Source organism: Neocloeon triangulifer, unplaced genomic scaffold, assembly GCF_031216515.1.
Source record: "Neocloeon triangulifer isolate White Clay Creek 2 clone unplaced genomic scaffold, ASM3121651v1 ptg000012l, whole genome shotgun sequence".
Classification (NCBI taxonomy): domain Eukaryota; kingdom Metazoa; phylum Arthropoda; class Insecta; order Ephemeroptera; family Baetidae; genus Neocloeon; species Neocloeon triangulifer.
Window position 1 is genome coordinate 10,727,400 of NW_026775554.1, and position 19,460 is coordinate 10,746,859.

The window sequence follows — 19,460 nt, forward strand, 5'->3', positions numbered from 1 at the left end:
ACCCTCTCCGCCGCTGCTTGGTTGCCATGGCGATGCCGCCCCATCTCCAACCCCCGCTGACACCCACCGACTTGCTTTTGGCCTTTAAAGGTCACCCCCGTCGTGCACTCGCGCAGAACGGTCGGACACTTCGCAGCAACCCCGCCGCCTCTTAATTATTAATTTAAATCTCACCCGGCCAAACCTAATCGCCCAATTTTGCTCACGCTGTTTCACTTCCGAGTATGATGGACGGGCTTAGAGCGCAGATTCTAAGAAGTGAAAGTGATAAGCGGTTTGAGGTTTAAACAGCTATTAAGATAAAAAAAAAGGTGATTACCAGGATCATAATAATAATAATAATAATAATAAAATAAAGATATTTTCCAGCTCCAAAACAATAAAAAATAAGGTATTTTAATAATTAGAAATTAAAAATTTCTTCAAAGTAAAAATTATTTAATAAATAATTTATTTTAAATTTAAAATAATTATATAATTATATTTATAGCAACTAGATAACCCTTTTCTGATTTCAAACTGGCAATTTATTGAATCATATTAAATTTTTAAATTTGATTTATTTTACAAATTTACTTCAGCGTCATTGAGCGTGATTGCAGGTTTTGATTACAGAATCCCCGAAATTTGCTTGTTGAATGGGGGGTGATTTGTGCGGGGTAGTCGTTTGAATGCTAATTGACGGGGCGCAGAGAGAGCGCGGAGGAGAGATGGAGAGGGCAGAGAGTGTATGTGTGTGCGCGGAATGGCAAGAGCAGCAGCAACAAGACACGCGCCGCGCAATATTGGCCGAGTTGGCGCCACGCAAGGGGTTGATGCGGAATAAGGGATGCTGTTGAGTCGGGGGACGGCGGTGGCGGCATTATTACTCATCTCTCGCAGTTTATCTCTGGAGGAGAAATCTTATTTCGAGCGAGACCCCTGCCTGCCTGCCTTCCCTTCTCTTTCTCTCTCTCTCTATTGATTCACAAGAGGCGTGCGAAACATAAACTTTGTGTCTCCTTTTCTCAGCGGGCCCGACCGACCGGCTGCTTTTGCACCAGCAACGTGACTTCTTCTTTGCTCGCGCTCTCCTGCCACGCAACATTTGAATAAAGCACACCCGAGTGCCTCTCGCGCTCCACCTCCTGCCCCTTTCGCACCACACAACGAAATTTCCCGGCAGCTTTTTAACTAACCGCCAGAGAAAGGCTTTGTATGGCGACGCGACAAAAGTGGCTCTCGCTTTTCAAATACCTTGAAATGGGGAAAACTAATTTTGTGTATTCACAGTCAGCTTTTAAGCTCATCGATCCAAAATTGTGTTCCGCGGAAAACATGTTACATGATTTTCACTTTCCCAAAATTAGCGATAAGTTAAGATCAAATAAATAAGATTGAATTAATTAAAATAAGTTATTGGGTTTTAAATCATATTGGTTTTAGTTGTAAAATCAATTAAAATTATTGTAACGAATTTTGATTTGAAGCAAAGCATTTATATTTTCAAGCTGATTTATTTAAGTTATGTTCACTGATAAATCCATCCACTCTTAAAATTGCAATTGTCTGATTCTTCCTGTTTTCACATACCCCGCCCAAAGTTGAAGATATCAATATGAGATTTTCACCACTTCACCATCTTAGTTTGGAAGTGACTTTCCTAAATTTTTGACTAAAAATTTTCAAAATTGCGGGTTTTGCGGGACATTTTGGAAAAACAGAAAAACGTGATTATCTCAGCTTCTAGTAGTCGTAGAACAATTTTCCGGGTACGGCTGAACTCGTCTCAGCAAGATTTACAACTTTGATGTTGAGCGTAAATTTTTATGTCAAAGGTCAAGGTCATTTTTGGTGACCCGAAATTTTCAAACTCAAATTTGGAAATGTGCTGCATGATGAAAATCATTTTTGAGATTGCCATTCGATTCATCATGAAATTTTACATAATATATGTCAAAATTGCGATGTTGATATTTTTAGTTTAATTTAAATAAAAATAAGAATATTAAAAAATGTGGTTTTTCGCACCTCGGCAGGCAGTGTCAACATTATAATCGTCTGTAACTTTTGTTCTGATGATTTTAGGTACAAAATGGTAATGACCAATGTTAATCTCCACGTCAAGACCAATCGATTGGTGTGTATGTCAATGACCTTTGGTGACCTTGAGGTCAAAGGTCACTCCGGTCGGTGACCTGGGGTCACGCGACCTAAATGTGTGATACGTACTTAGAAAGGTCTTGTCAAGAGGATAATTTTAGTCACCAAACTTTTTACTTTACGTCTACTACAAAGCAAGTAATCTCTAATTTACAAAACATTTCACGCAAAATGCTGCATTTAATTAGGAAAAATTATAATTATTCAATTTGTAGTAGACGTAAAGTAAAAAATTTGGTGACTATAATTATCCTCTTGACAAGACCTTTCTAAGTACGTATCACACATTTAGGTCGCGTGACCCCAGGTCACCGACCGGAGTGACCTTTGACCTCAAGGTCACCAAAGGTCATTGACATACACACCAATCGATTGGTCTTGACGTGGAGATTAACATTGGTCATTACCATTTTGTACCTAAAATCATCAGAACAAAAGTTACAGACGATTATATTGTTGACACTGCCTGCCGAGGTGCGAAAAACCACATTTTTTAATGTTCTTATTTTTATTTAAATTAAACTAAAAATATCAACATCGCAATTTTGACATATATTATGTAAAATTTCATGATGAATCGAATGGCAATCTCAAAAATGATTTTCATCATGCAGCACATTTCCAAATTTGAGTTTGAAAATTTCGGGTCACCAAAAATGACCTTGACCTTTGACATAAAAATTTACGCTCAACATCAAAGTTGTAAATCTTGCTGAGACGAGTTCAGCCGTACCCGGAAAATTGTTCTACGACTACTAGAAGCTGAGATAATCACGTTTTTCTGTTTTTCCAAAATGTCCCGCAAAACCCGCAATTTTGAAAATTTTTAGTCAGAAATTTAGGAAAGTCGCTTCCAAACTAAGATGGTGAAGTGGTGAAAATCTCATATTGATATCTTCAACTTTGGGCGGGGTATGTGAAAACAGAAAGAATCAGACAATTATAATTTAGAATGGTTTATAATTAATTTTTTATTAATTTGCCCGTCTTAGCAGGTGTTTATTTTAACTCATATGTGACTAAACAATATTATAAAAAAATTTTGGTTGACATTTATAACATCTTAATTTGCTTAGTCTAAATCATTATTTTGAAATCAGAATGTTTACAACAAAGTTTTATCAATTTAAAAAACGTTCCATTAGATTTAATACTAATCATTGAATAAATTGTTTGTAATTTTTTTAGTGTTTTATAGCAAAATAAAAACGACTAGAAATCAGCATTCTCAGGTTTAGCTTCCATTTTTAATGAAATCACCGACTCCACAGTGACAAAATATCCAATTTCCTTCTCAACAGTCACTCCAGCCCTTAAATAATGAAAATCCATTTGGCCGACCCGTAGCCGCCGCACGCATGCATTTCCTCCAAATAAATGCTCCCCGCATTTTCATCAGCGCGGGGGCGCCTGCGGACCGACTCGGCAGGCAACCCGCTCAAAATGCGTGCAGCGCCGGTTGCAGAGGGGCCACCGTGGCAGGGGTTTCGGCGAGAAAAAGTCACGCTCTGCATTCGAGCAGGTGCGAAGGAAGGATCGTGCGTTGGAGGCAAAAAACCTCCGCGGATAATATCAGATTAAATCGCGCAAGCTGCTTCGCTCTGGGCTAGAAGTGGCCCCTTGTGTTTGCGTTTCGAGCGCCAGAGGCCACCACCAATTGGAGCAGAGGGTGTTGATTTGAATTCTGGCTCTTCCGCATTCATACAAACTAGCGATGATTCGATTTACTACGAAGAAGCGTGGAAGCAAGGGCACCGGCTTTTTGGACGAGCAAGGCCAACAGCCTACTTACGCAACGCAAAACACGCCCAAATGATATGTTATTAAAAAAATTACAAACAAATACGGGCTCATAAAAATAAAATTTCTCGAATATTCGCTCTTTTTTAGATTTTCATCCATTAATCTATCTTGATAAATATAAAATATTACGCGTGCTTTAAAAAATAATTGTTTTTTAATAATTTTGTTCAACTTTTTTAAAATTTCTATTAATTTTTTTACAAAAAAGCCATTTCAAAAATTATTATTTGAAGGATAAAAAAATTCAGTCTGGAGCTGACATACTAGTGCCATTAATTAAAACGTGTTTTCATTTCTCGGAAATCATAATTTTATTCATATCTACTTCCTTTTGCGCGATATGGGAAACTCGCTCAGGTCTAATCGTAAATTTCAAGTTCAAAGAAGCTTCCCTTCGTCTATCAGGCTGAACTGGTTTTTATTTACTGATTTCTGCCTCCACTCTCGGTAAGACGGTTCCTGTTGTACGTGCAAAAGCGAACTGGCTTCGACCTTGCCGCCAACAGGGCACCTGACGAGGGATACCCTGAGACGAGACGATGTTAGTCTGTTCGCACCCGTCGCCAGCAGCAGGACTTTCGGCTGGAGCGCTATCGCACTGATAGCGGCCAGATTCGCCTGCATTACTGCACACCACAGTTAAGAAAAAAGTACGTTTTTACTGCTATGTTATCTATCATACTTTCGTGCCTTTGACTCTGGATTAACTATAAATAAGCAAACTTTTCAACTTGGTTGTACTGGCCCATGAAAATTATTTCCAATTTATATTTTTAAAGACAACTCTTCAATTGTTACTTTAAATGAGAGTAAAAAAATATTGTGGCTAAAGGTTAATTATTTTTTATTCTTAAAAATAAAAATTAACTGATCATTTAAACTACATAAAACAAAATGCTAAAGCCTGCTTATTTTTTAAGTGTTCACAATTAGTTGCAAATGGTGTTTATTTTTTGATCACAAAGACAATAATTTTGAACTCCTATTTAATAGTTTTCTAGCAAAATTTCACAAATAATTTATATTTTAAGGTAGATACTAAAATTTTAATTTTTCTAGAATTCACCAATTTTTTAGATATTTTTCTTTGAGAAAATAAAAGACCACAAGTATTTTTCAGTACCTTATTTATAAGATGATCTCTTTACTCTGCAATTTATTTAATAGCTATCGCATCATCGAGATGATTACTGGTAATGCTAGTTGTGAGCTGATCTGCGAAAACTTGTTTATTTACCTGCACTTTCGTTTCCGTTTCAACTGCAAAACAAGTTTCTGATTTTTCTGCTGTTCTTTTTCTTTCTTAATGAAGCCACATTTAATTGATTGAATTTTATGCAACGCTTGAAATCAACAATTAATTGTTTCTTGGAAATTTCCCTGTTAATTATTATTTACATTCACAAGCAGAGAGTCAAGTTCAGGGCCTCCAACTATCAAGTGCAGTCGCGAGGTTAGAAAGCAATTAGTCCATGGCGAGCGCCGAAATATGAAACGCGTAAATAAGTTAATTTATAAACAAACCACGACGCATTTCCGACAGAATGAAATGTCGAGGAAAGCACATTTCCCTCAAATGTGACCTTTTTAACGTGAACTGTTTTCTTTTTTTGCAATTAATTTCACTTTCTTCCGAAAAAATCTTTTTCTCAATTACATAAATGTTTTCGCTCTTCTCCTGGTAATGTCGGAGTTCTTAAGGTTGAATTACCGCAAAAGAAAATCTTTATGCTGTTGTTGTACTGAATGTTACCATTATTGATGTGTAACTTTGCCATTTGAAATTGAAACATCGTTGCAGCCGATGAGAATACTTTGATTTCACATCCACAACAAACGGTATCGTAAGAAAAAAGTCTGTGCGAATTTAATGCGAATTTTATAAGTCATGGCAATTAAACAAAAAAGTGAATTACTTCTTTTGAGTACCATCATGATAGTTAATAAATTATTTAATAAAAGTCACGGTTTTATTTGATTCTTCCTGTTAAAACAAAACATAAACAAACCAAAACAACCGATCAAAAATATAAACAACCAACAATAGTGGCAATTGTTGGATTTTCGTAATGGACGAGCAAGCGTAGCAGAGACAGGTGACCTTGCAGGTGCCCTGAGAACCTGAGCTAAAGGTATAAATAGCGGCACAGCAGGAAAATGCACTCAGTGCTGCTGGTTTCTCGCGAGAAGACGTCGAAAGCAGACGAGAGCAAACCAACTATTTTGTTGGTGGCTCAAAAATTAGCGAAAACCAGAGTGCAAGCAGAAATCAATATTTCTCTAATAATTTATTTTAATTAACTTATTCTGTGAAACCACACTAAAAATCAACAAAATGCTGTTCTACACCAAAAGGTCTGATTCTAAAGCAAAAGGTAGGTCACAATTTTATTTTTACTACCTGATATTCAATTGATTAGGTTCATGAATTCAACATTTTTGCACTCAAATATTCAAATTACATAGAAATAAACTAAAATTCGCATAATAAGGTTATTACTATTTTATACAAAATTTTTAATTATTTTTTATTTATTTTAAGGTTATTAGCATTTTTAATGTTTTTATACATTTATAATTTTTTAAATAAATTAAAATTTTACCATGATTTATTTTAGATTTAATTTTAGCTCGAACTTTTATGTCGTTAATTTTTCATATAGAAAATTAAATAAGAGCGTTTCCGAGTGAATTTGAAGGGCGATTGGACGATTTTGGACTAGACAGAACCTGTGTATGATTTTTATGCATGTTTGAGAGGGTGCCAAGGGGTGTCCACACACAAATTTTCAGACCTCTAAAAAGGGGCGTTACCCAAAATTTCGGGACTTGAAAAATGGGCAAAAATTATTTTGGATTTGCTATAACTTTGGAACGGATAAAGTTATATTGATGTTCTCAACTGTTCCTGACGTAACTTTTTACGCTGAACAACTTTGCTGTTGACACCAAAGTTGTATTGTTAAGGGAAATGTCACTTTCAGGTGACCTCTGACCAAAATGTCAAATTTTGACAGGGAACGCCCCCTTCGATTTTTTTCCAGGTATAGGAAACAATGTAGCCCATGAAATTTTACATCACATATGTCCAAATTAGAACAAGGTTATTTTTTGTTTTCGAGTAATTAATCGTTGAATAAGAAAAAACGCGTCCGAAGAGGGTCGAAAATTTAGAGGTAAATTAAAGAATTAACAAAAACATAACTAAATCAAGTCAGCAATGTTCCATTGTATCATAAATATTCAAGTAAGGCAAAAGCAACATACACGACACGATTTTTTACAGTTTCCTTCGATTTTTGAAATAACCTCAAAATTTTCGACCCTCCTCGGACGCGTTTTTTCTTATTCAACGATTAATTACTCGAAAACAAAAAATAACCTTGTTCTAATTTTGACATATGTGATGTAAAATTTCATGGGCTACATTGTTTCCTATACCTGGAAAAAAATCGAAGGGGGCGTTCCCTGTCAAAATTTGATATTTTGGTCAGAGGTCACCTGAAAGTGACATTTCCCTTAACAATACAACTTTGGTGTCAACAGCAAAGTTGTTCAGCGTAAAAAGTTACGTCAGGAACAGTTGAGAACGTCAATATAACTTTATCCGTTCCAAAGTTATAGCAAATCCAAAATAATTTTTGCCCATTTTTCAAGTCCCGAAATTTTGGGAAACGCCCCTTTTTAGAGGTCTGAAAATTTGTGTGTGGACACCCCTGGGCACCCTCTCAAACATGTATAAAAATCATACACAGGTTCTGCCTAGTCCAAAATCGTCCAATCGCCCTTCAAATTCACTCGGAAACGCTCATAATTATTAAAATCACGGCTACTGAACAGAAAATTATTTAATGTAAAACACAAAGTGCAAAAAGGACGTTACGATTTTAAATTAAGAAATTATATTCTGATGATAGTGCTACAAACTTGCATTAGAAAGCCCTTGTTTACGCGCCCCCTTTCACTAAAAGTGGTCATAGCTGCTTGCCTAGACAAATGAGGTCTTTAGCTGTGCCGTGTGTGCCCTTGTACAAGATCACCGCCCGATGATGTGTCACACATAAATATAATTATTCTAGTTCCTGCTGCGTTAAGTTGCAAGTGGGACGGATTAATTATATGCAGCGGTGTTACTTCTAAGCCGGTCGAGCAAGTTTGCAAACAGGGAAATGAATTTGCTCATCGCACTGGAAGATTCGATTGCCAAGTTCAATGCAAACCAGATCAAATTGCACGCTGCATTAAGCATTGTTCTTCCTGGCGGAGTCTTTCCTTTTCTAAAAATATATAAATTAAATCATACGGTTTTATGAAATCTTAACAATTAAGAGGAGGATATCTGCAAAAATAGGACTCGGCAAAGAAAAATACAACATTCAGAATTTCATTTATTTAGCATAGCCGCTTTAAATTATTTTAATTGAAGAATAGTGAAAAAAATTAACTGAAGCCTATAATTTGCCAAATTCAATAATAAAAGGTTAAATCAACTCAATTTTGAATGGAAAAAAGATAATAAAAAAAGAATAGTGTGGATTATGGATTACTTAAGAACTAAATCCACTCGTGCAAAAATCGTGATATACTATTATTGCAATCTTGATAATCTGTATTATTACAACGTTGTCTAGGCTGAAAAAGAGAAAATTATGGAATGAAACTTGTTTCGAAATACGCACTTTTGGCGAGAAACAACAAGAATATAAAGATGAGCTGACCTCACATGCATAAAAAATAAATAATACATAGAATTTCTTTCATGATATTAAAAAAATACGACGGCAGAATTGATAATCACCGCTGGCTCTTGAGGAGCAAGATAATTTGATAGACTGAGCACGTGGTGTGACGTAAAATTGCCTCGTGCATGAACTACAAAGGCAGAAAGCAACAATTTTCTTCACATTTTCGCAAAAGCATTCTTCGCTTTTTAATTGGAGTTGCATCGACACGACCGGCGTGATAAAGTGGCAGAGGTCGAGCGACGAGTCTTTCTTTTTTGTCATATTTCTCTTGCAAAACAAACAATGCCACTGCTGCTGGAAATGTGCTAATCGCTAATTTTAATCAGAAGCGTCGCCAGTTGGCAAGGCGTGCTTTAGCAGGGGCGCCTGCGTGAGTCCTTCTGGGCAGCGAGCCCAGTCCGAAAGTGTATCTTGCGTTCGGAGCGCGAGACTAAAAAAAATGGGCAACTGCCTGGGTTTGCACGTTGTGCTTTTGATCAACCAGGAAAATGTGTTTGCAGAAATGCTGAGCGCTTGCGCAAAACGACTTTTGTGGCTGCTCGTGTGGATGGCAGCCGTGATGGCCTCACCCTTCATCTGGCTCAAGAGCCTCCGCCGACCGAAAAGCCTACCGCGCATCCGCAACCCCCTCCTGCTCCAGAGCGCCACCACGCTTGCGCAGAAGATCCGAACTCAACAGGTAAGAAAACTCCCAATTAGATTATTTCAAATAAATAAATAAATAGAGATAATTTTACTTCTTTATTCAAATTTAAAAAAAAAAAACACAAAAATTTCAAACTAAAGTAAGAAAATACTGACCATTCATAATTGACGCGTCCTTTTTTTGTTAGTTTTATTGCTAGACATAAACATTCAAATAAAATCGAAACGTTGTAAAACAATAAACTAAAAGTAGTTTAGAATAGGTTGTAAAACGACAAAAGACTTGTGAAATATTAATTCAGGAAGGGTCTTGTGCAGATTAAGGTGACCTTGCCGGAGATAAAACTAAGAAGCAGCAGCCACTGGTTGACACAAACAAATAACCTCGTTTGAATTCTCCCACTTAGAATGAAACATAGCCGTGCATCAAGAACAAAGTCCCTTGCATCTGCACGCCATTGACTTTGAGTGTGTTTGATATTCATTCGCTTTCAATCTCGCCGTGTCACTTCCTAGCTAGCACGTTTCCTGCCACGGTCGAGACCCTTTACACCTCTCAACGTTATTTATCGTCTCTTCGGTCACAAATTTGCAAACAAGGAAAAACATATTCTTCCTCATAGAATAAATTATATAAAAAAAAAACTAAAAAAAACAAGAATATAAAAGTGAAATTGATAAATAAAATAATCGTCCTTGTCAATTTGTTATTTAAAATAATCGTGAAAGAATTTCACGATTGAGAGTTGATCCGTGGGGATTTTGAATTTAAATCGGCTCTTCCTCGATCGGTCTTGTGAGCGGTTTGTCTTTTGTTAAACACTGAATATGATCTTTTAAGCAATAAACAACTCTTAAAACCCATCGAGGAAAAGCCGATTTTAATTCAAATCACTACGAATCAACCCTCAATCGTGTGTTTTAAAAAAATCTCTTCGTCTTTTTACTAAATGAAATTAAACTAAAAAGTAACAAACAAATTTTAGATATACTAACTCAATTGTAAACACTCGTTCAATAAAGAGCGGCACCAAAGTTTTAACCTCGAACAACCCTATTTTGCAGGTGAGCAGCGAGGAGGTAATGAGGGCGGTGATCGCGCGCACCAAAGAGGTGCAGCCTCAGCTCAACTGCGTTGTCGACGAGAGGTACGAAGACGCGTTGAAGGAGGCCCAGCAGGTGGACCAAATGATCCGCTCAGGGGTGAAAACCGTTGAGCAAATGGAACAGGAAACTCCCTTCCTCGGAGTACCCTTTTCTGTCAAGGAAAGCATCGCCGTCCAAGGTAAAACAAAATTAATTATTTATTGCAGTGCAGAATACAATTTGATGAAAAAAGAATACTTTAATTCTAAATTAGTGCATAAATTCAATACAATATAAAAAGATATTATTTATTGAAAATTGAAATCTTAGATTAAATTATTAGTCAAGTAATAAAATTTTTATTTAATAGGGCTGAGCAACACATCTGGCCAGAAGCTCCATGCGCCGAAAATCGCATCTCAGGACGCTCACACCGTGACCTTGGTGCGCGCAGCCGGTGGCATTCCCTTCGTGGTGACCAACACTCCCGAGCTGTGCATGTGCTACGAGACGGACAACAACAACACCGGACGCACCAACAACCCGTACGACTTGCGCAGATCGCCCGGTGGCTCCTCCGGCGGCGAGGTGAGAAAACCGAAGGAACCCTGGGCTCGGAGAACGAGCACCAGAGGCCGCTCGAGCACCGCTTTCTCTTTTTTGGCGCATTCATTCATCGCGCATTCCGCTTGATTGACAAACTCTTTTGGTGGGAAAATGTTGCTCACGTTAAGAGGATAAACGAATTAAAAATATAGTTTCCTCTGGGAAATTTGGGTGACTGCTCTCTTCAAGGTAGTCGGGGTTCATTAGATTTCTGGCAATTTTTTTTCTTTCTTCCATATCGCTGCATATTACGGTTGAATGGCCAACAAGGCACACTTACTCAACTCGTACGCAAATTACGCGGCCAATATATCTCGATGATAAAAAAACTTGAATTTTGGGTTGAACTTGGCTGTTCCTCTACACGAGCCAGTGAAGAAATAATTTGGTGACCAGTGCACGACCTTGGCACACTTTTGGCCACACATCTAATGCATTTTTTTTCGGTCTCACACACGCTATGATTACATTTTAATATTTATTTCGGTCCCGGCGCCGCCAAATCGTCAAATTGATATGGTTAAAAAGTGACCAAACAAGTTACTTAACTACACTTCGCTAATTGCATCGCCCAGAGCACAACAACCTTTATTCCGAATAATATTGCATTATAATGTAGGATTTGGTATGGGTTTTGAAAAGTTAGACGATTTCCTGCCTAAAAGAGGAGATTTCTACAAGGATTTCAAAATCTTTTTAGTCCGCAGACTTTATGAGCAATTGTTAACAGAACATTTTAAGGATAAACTTATTTTTTTCTAGATTCAATTATTTAAAGAAATTTAAAAAACATTAAAAAAATTGATACGCTTCATGATAACAGAATAATTTTTTTTTAAATTATCGAACAATTTTTTTTAGCTTCATTAAAACCACTTTAGAACATGTCTATATATGGAAGACCTTGGAGGAAGTATTCATGTGAAGAGCAATTGTTTTGATATTTTGTCTTGCAAATAAATACATGAAGATCGTGACTTAATGATACAGAAACTTGTTTTTCAGGCTGCCCTTTTGGCCTCGGCGGGTTCGGTGGTCGGTTTGGCATCTGACGTGGGAGGATCGGCGCGACTGCCCGCCGCCTTCACCGGCATCTTCGGCCACAAACCATCGCCAGGTAAGACGCTCATTACTTCAGTTTAAAATTTACAAGCAAATGGTTTCCGCAAATTGCTGAAGAATTTGTTCCAAGTCGCACCTTAAAAGAGCATTACATGAACGATCGCCCCCCGGCCACTGCACCTTCAAATTTATTGACCACTTACTTCCTATACAATTACATACACACCAAAAGTCTCAGGCTTTTAAGTTTGATTTTTCCTAAAGGTCGAGGTTTTCACGAGTTAATGTTAAAAAGAGTAATTTTAACCTGATGCGCTTATAATTGCACGAGGGAAATTATGATTTAAACACAGAAGACGCGGTTTAAAAGAGAACGCCGTCCTTGAACTTGCCGTCGTGCAGTTTTTTTTTGTCTGTGCGGCAGAAACAATGGGCTAGCAACTTAATTGCCTCGGACTTGAATAGGAACGAATAAAATCGCGGAAGCTGCTGTTTCTGGAAAATAATGGTGTTTACGAATTCACGCGTGGTTAATCTGATTTTAATCTCGTCAGCGGTGAAAGAGTTTTAGTTTCGGTACTTTTGTTCCAACACGTCTACATGCTTTTAGTGATATTTGCATAATGCAAAAGAAAGTTTCAAGATATAATCCATAGGTTATTATAATATTATAAAATTTTACGTCCTTCTATAATGTTTGCTCTTTATGAAAAGAGCTAAAATTAATCAATAAAAAATAAAACTATTTGAAAAAGAAAAGAAATGAATCGCTGCAATGAATGAAACTGCTCCGTTAATGAATTTAATTTATCAAACACGATTTTTCAAATCATAATATACTACCATAGTTTTGCACTCTGCACTAATTGCATTCTCTTACTACCATATATTGCTTTCTATTTGCAAAACAATTAACGTGCCAATCTCCTAATTGATTAATTAGCTGCGTGAATTAACTGTATGATTTTGAATTGCCAAAAGCATCTCAAAGATGAGAGGGTTTTAAAAGCTGGTGCATGATGGTGAGGACGAGTCAGTATATTCCGACGGAGATTTGAACGCCAGCAGTTGAAAATACTTAATTATTTCGCCTTTTCCTCACGTGGCGCGGAACCAAATATAACAATGATTGATTAGGCACTTCTTTTATTCAGAATCACAACCTTGGTTTTTTTGCAGGATTCGTTTCTAACGAGGGCCACTGCCCGAGCTCCAGCGACCCCAACTGGGACAGATTCTTCAGCGTTGCTCTGATGGGCAGGTACGCCGAAGATTTGGCACCTACCCTGAAAGTCATGGCTGGAGGTAACGCCCCCGCACTCAACCTGGACCGCAAGGTACTTTTTTCAATTCTTCCAAATATCAGCTATTTTCATCATATTTATTATACTAATTTTTCATACAATTCAATTATTTAAATTGCAAAATTGTTTTTATTTCACAATTGTTTCAAAAAATTGTCTTTGTTTTTAATTTAAAATTCATCAATATAATGCTAAAAGAAAATCTGGAAATTTATTCTTTGTGTAAAATACTTCAGAATTTTCCAAGTGCTCTATTGATTGAGTTGCATTAAAAAAGATCAAACTGATATTGAATCACTGCTCTTGCACAAATTCATTTTGATGGACAAAAGGATTAATCAAGGTATTAGTGTCAATGCGTTGCAAGGCGTGACGAAAGAAAGCGTTTTTCGGGTGGCGCGCCTCGTATGTTACGCCACTGGCACCGGCACCGCATGATCTTGTCTAGCGTGCCGCCTCTATTATACAACGCAGAATAATATTCCTTCTGTTGGAGCTGCATGGCAACGAAAGTGGAACTTTCTCTATCTCTCCAAGCAAATTCGTTGCATTTTTCTTGCGTTTTTCTGTCGCAATTTTCCCTCGCCCAGATTGTGATCATCTCGACGGTGAACCTAATCTAGAGCAATTGATCGGCGAACTAAAAAATGAAAATTGCACCGGCGGACACACCTGTTGCTCTTTTGTAATGCTAGATAAGGAGAGGCACCGAAATACATTCGCCCTCGGCGCTTGTTGCATCGTTTGCACACGACGGATTTTCCGCAATTTAACACGCCTTGGCAATAAAAAAGTCGTTGGCGTTTACGAGCCGTTTTTGAATGTGTAATTTCTTGTAAAGCCATAAAAGGCAGAGATTAATTTTTTAGTTAATTTTCCTCTGCAATAAAAATTCTCTATCAGATTATGTCACGTGATGTAGATCTTAACGGTTGTAAATGAACATTTTTTTATTTTCAAATAGGAAATTTTTCTCCACTAACTTAGAATGAATTCAGAAAAAAATCTCGATTTTAAATCGACGATTTAAATTCTAAACCGGAGATATTTGCGAACTTATAGCAAACAGAAAATAACTGACGTATATTTGAAGAACGTGACTTTGAAACTTGAAATAAGGTGTCTTTTTTTATTCAATTAAGAAATATAAATTTAATTTAATTGAATTTTTTCCTAAAATAAAAACAAATTTTTTGTACTTACTCATTTTAGGTGGACCTGAAAGGAATGCGCATTTGCTATGTTGAGGATGACGGCGGCGTCTTCACCAGGACGCTCAACCCCGAGGTCAAATCCGCCCTGAGGAAGGCTGTGAACCATCTGGAGAAGTCTTGCGGCGTCAAGGCTGAAAAGGTGCGACTAGTTTTAATTTCCTTTGAACTCTAATCAGATTGATTGATATTTAATTATGGTTTTATTTCTTTGCTCAGTTGTGCATAGACGAGCTGAAGGACATTTTCGAAATCGCGTCGACGATTTTGCTGAAAATGAACGGCGTCGAGTGCATGTTCCAGGCCGAGCCCGGCTCTAAGGTATGCTGTTTAATTAAGAAAAAATTACTAAGTTTATTTGGAATGAAAACGAGTTTTCGTTGTGACCCCTGAGAGTTTGCAGCGCCGAGTGTTCCCATTTCGCGACACGGCAGTTTTGTGAATATCGCTCTAGGCAGCGGTTTGATATGGGCTCATTTGATTGCAGTCGTCGTCGTGGTCCAACATTTACACAATTTCAGGCTAATTCGCCAGATCAACGCAGGTTTAGCAAAGAATTTGATGAATGCTGAAAACTGACGACTATACTATTAATTAAACTGCAAGCAGAGAGCCACTATGCTCATCTTCAATTAATTTATAAAAATCAAACATTAATTTTAATTCCTGCAATTTTAATTTAATGGAAAATAGCAATATTTTACTCTTAATTTATCCAATTCTTGCTCAATCTCCCAAAATATTTAGTAATATATAAGAGACTTTGACGTTTTTAATTGATTAGAATAATTTTTATGCATTTTAAATATTTTCCAATATTTTATTTTTTAACAATATTCAATTTGTAATTGAAAATGTTATAAATTATTTGTTCTTTTTTCTCAGGAATGGAAAAGTGTGACCTGGGAGTGGGTGCGTTACTTCGCCTGCATGTCCGACTACACATTTCCACCCCTGTTGTACGGCATGTTGAAACGCGTCGCCGACCGCGTGTCCGAGGAGGATTTCAGAGAGATGGTTGCGGCCAACCAGAGGATCAAGACTATTTTCAAGGTACGAAATGCGCGATTCACTAAAACGGCCGAGGCCGCAGGCCGTGGCCCTCTGAAACAAGGGGTCTTGCTCAACACACTCCGCGTGTCGGGTCAGAGTTTTGTTAGGAGCAGAGGGACAATTATATTATATACAATTTGGAGAAAAGATTGACGGAGCCATCGAGCTCTAATGAAGAAATTAATAGCAAATCAGGTGCAGCGTTGACAAGGTCGCGCGTCCATCGGACGGCCGAGCCTCTCTAATGAATAGGTCCCCCGAACACGCGAGACTGTTGCAAAATGCGGCGCAATTTTCACCTTCTCCATTGTTTAGGCCATCTGATGATAAATGATAATAATAAGAGGTGGAGAACCAATCCGCCGCCTTGAGCTGCTGCATTGTTCGCCATTTATTTTGGTTTGCGACATGCGCCGATTAAAATCTCACTTAAAGCATTTATGATCAAAGTCTTTGTACTCATTGCTATTCATTGTCAAACTTCATTGCAGTTTGTTTTCTGAAGGGAATATATAATTATACTTTCTTTCTTTAGCGTTTAAATTTTAGATAGAAATTTGACATATCTAGACGATTCAGGAAAGTTTGGCTCAAAATTCTTAGTCAGTGCCTCTCTTGAATTTTAAGAATGATGATAATACATAATTATTTATTTAAAGTTATTTGAGAATTCAACATCTAGCAGTGATCTTTTTCTTGTCTCTTAACTTTAAATTTATGGATTAAAAATTACAAATAAACGAATTTATTTTGGATGAAAACAATGCTTTTTTGGAGTCCCTACTTTTTTATGACTTTTTTACAAACTATATTAAAATTAATGCTAAATTATTATTATTACAATGTCAAGGTTACGTATACGTCTAGAACTGATGCTTTTTTTCAATATTTGCATCATCCATCGATCTGTCTGGTGTTTTTGCTAATACCAACACCGTTCGCTTTTGGCGCAAAGTAAAAAATTTTGCGGTCGGTCAGAAGAAAAGCTCCGTCACGCGGTGGTAATGCGGCGGCGACAGAAATGCAAAAGAATTTATTTATTGTAAGAGGGGATTCGAAGGTACTTGTGTATGTACTGGTTCTGCAAACATACATACGTTTTATGGAGGTATTTCGGTCCAAACGCAAGGCCAAATTTTAGATATCTGAGAAAACCTGCTGCTCCTCTCGCCACATTTTCTCGATTCTTGCCTTGGAATCAAATTTTGCTTTCATGTCCGCATTCAGGTAATCGAAATTTAATCACAACGGACCAACTAAAATTGTCTAAAATAAGCCTCTCCAAGTCGATGAATTCATTATTTGCAAAATGCTATAGCAGGTGTCAATGCAATAAAAATCTGTGTGTTATATAATTTCTAACATTTGGCCTTGACTTTCACCGCTCGTGATATGGTATGGTAAACACAACGTTCTCCTTTTTTTCTTCAAATAAAAAACTTGTCATATTTGGACATGTTCTGCCCAAATACGCAGACAGATCACAGCCTTCGAAACTTCGTTTGTTTGAAGATTAGCAGTATTAATAGCTGTTACTTAAATTAAATAATAAATGACGAAGTGACTGAGCATTACCCATTAAGTATTAGATATTGACCAAAATTGTAAAAGTTATTTATTTCGTAATGTTTGATCTGTACGAAGCAATCAAATGGAGGTGGTTATATCTCAAGAGACCAAGACCAAAGTGAGGCAGTCAAAAATTATATATTGATCAAAAATGATCAAATTCATTAAGAAATTTTGGATTTCTCGTGCTTAAATTGAAAAACATAATTTTAATTTTGCAAAATATGTATGATCGGAGAGTAAAAGTTGTGGAATATTTAACTTTTACTATTATATTCCACCTAATCATGATATACACCCAGATAAGATCATTTCGAATGTGATCAAAATTTTAAACAATTTTTATAAATCCTTTATGGGTTCAGTTACAAAGAATGGCTTGTAAATAAAAATTTTAAAAATGTGATAAAAGAAATACGCAGAAAATGGATCATTATAATTTTTGGTTAAAATTATAAAATGTTAAATAATTTTTTTAATTAAAAGGAGAAATTTTAAAATTATTGAGTAATTTATAAACTGCATTGAGTTTGCCGTGGCGTCCGAATCTCTTTTGATATCGGGCGCTTTAAAGACATCTGCTTGTTGTAAATTCAAGCCATTACTACTCCAATTAGGAAAAAAATGTATTGATTAAGAAGTAAAAATAATAAATAAATTTTTGATTTCACGCAGGAAAAACTTGGCGAGCACGGCGTGGTACTTTTCCCGTCCTTCGTCGAGCCGGCACTCCTCCACCGCGAGATCTACTACAAGTTCCTCAACGTTTCCTACCTGGTCACTTTCAACGCTACCGAGATGCCAGTAACCAACTGTCCGGTCGCCATTTCTTCTCAAGGCCTGCCCATCGGCATCCAGGTAATAGGAACTATCTCTGCCTCTGCTCGCCTTTTCGTTTTTTGCCGCGCAAATTCGATTAATTTCCTTGAGTTGGTCCATCACTCGACGCTGCTGGCGGCACCGGCAAAAAATCACAGCTCAAACAAACTTTACCATCAATCACACTCGCATCAGACTATATTTTTTTTTCATCAATGCCCTTGGCTCGAGGTGAATGTCAAACCCATTGTTTTGTTGCAGGTGGCCGCGAACCCTCTGCAGGACAGACTGACCATCGCCGTTGCTCAAGAACTTGAACGCGCCTTCGGAGGATGGACGCCTCCCCCTGCCGACCAGAAGGAGACTGTGTGAGAAACACGCCCGCCGCACCTGAACCTGCAAGGGCGATCTGTTACCCTCAAGGCCTCCTCCTCACTCTAGAACATGGGACCGAATTTTAAATTTAAAGTAAAAATGATTTTAAATTTTAATTCCAGTCGCAAAAGCCAGAGGTGGTGCCGATCCCTCTGAGATTTCAACTGGATTTTTTATTGTTTTGAGGGCGGATTGTCGATTTTCCAATCAGAGGCCAAAGGCTTGGATTGGAGTTTCTATTCAAAAATTCCGCAGCTCAAGATTTTTAACGTGAAGTTTTAAATATTGAGAAAAATTTTGATTGCCTAATTGTTTGTGGCCGAGGTGGTGCCGATCCCTTGGTCACTTTGGCAGAAAATTTTAATTCACGAACGCGGAATGTTGATTTTCCAATCAGAGGTCATATTTTGGCTTGGATTGGATTATCGAAAATTCAGTAGCTCGTTTATTATTATATTCAATAGGCATAGATTTGAAATGGTCTCATGTGAGTGGAGGATGGTGAAAAATAAAGTACCTGGCCAGACACGTGTGTGCCTGATTTGTCGATATTTATTATTTTTCTACATAAATACAAGTGTTTTCACGCACTGACGATAAAGTGAATAAATAAATGTCGTCGTTAACTATATAAAGTTTGTTTTCTTTCAATCGCTCCCCCCGCTTGTGAATGGTGTTCGTTTGCTGCGCTAAAGTTGATTGGGGACAAAATAACGGCAATCAAATGTGATCATTTTCCAGGTAGAAAGGTCAAGTTCAGAACTGTTCAGTGTTCAGACCAAAGATTTTTTCGGCCAACCACCAAGACTATATTTCGTATCATTAACACGTTTTGTTTGGAGCGCTAAAAAACATAAAATATATTTTCGCATGGTTGATTTTTACGGCTCGCAGCAGAAGGGCGTCAAAACATGAAATGACGTAAGGGTTTTTTTCTTTTTGGAAAAAAAAATTAGCAGCAGGATGTGATTGTGGAGTGTGTGCATTGTGTGAGGCGCACAAGATGAAATTATGTTTTTGCATTCGCGCGCTCTGGAGGA

The 19,460-nt window shown here is 37.3% G+C and overlaps 2 protein-coding genes across 4 annotated transcripts in view; one reads left to right on the plus strand and one right to left on the minus strand.

The window, feature by feature from the left end:
• The window catches only part of LOC132198087 (zinc finger MIZ domain-containing protein 1-like), a 142,315-nt gene that overhangs the window by 108,475 nt on the left and 14,380 nt on the right, over positions 1 to 19,460 (minus strand). Inside the window, exon 2 of the mRNA XM_059621852.1 lies at positions 14,597 to 14,738. The gene's annotated coding sequence lies outside the window, so the exon portion shown is untranslated. The remainder of the gene's footprint in view (positions 1 to 14,596; positions 14,739 to 19,460) is intronic.
• Positions 4,501 to 19,048, plus strand: LOC132198090 (fatty-acid amide hydrolase 2-A-like). 3 transcript variants are annotated; one of them, XM_059621855.1, is made up of 11 exons: positions 4,501 to 4,595; positions 9,191 to 9,369; positions 10,401 to 10,620; positions 10,792 to 11,009; positions 12,033 to 12,144; positions 13,269 to 13,426; positions 14,606 to 14,746; positions 14,824 to 14,925; positions 15,490 to 15,657; positions 17,902 to 18,084; positions 18,307 to 19,048. In XM_059621855.1, exons 2-11 carry the CDS (start codon positions 9,193 to 9,195, stop codon positions 18,415 to 18,417), a joined length of 1,590 nt encoding a protein of 529 aa, XP_059477838.1. In that variant the 5' UTR covers positions 4,501 to 4,595; positions 9,191 to 9,192; the 3' UTR covers positions 18,418 to 19,048. The 3 variants fall into 3 exon arrangements, with proteins under 3 accessions (XP_059477838.1, XP_059477837.1, XP_059477836.1); XM_059621854.1 differs by lacking the exon at positions 4,501 to 4,595 and adding an exon at positions 6,128 to 6,320; XM_059621853.1 differs by lacking the exon at positions 4,501 to 4,595 and having other exon boundaries at positions 9,065 to 9,369.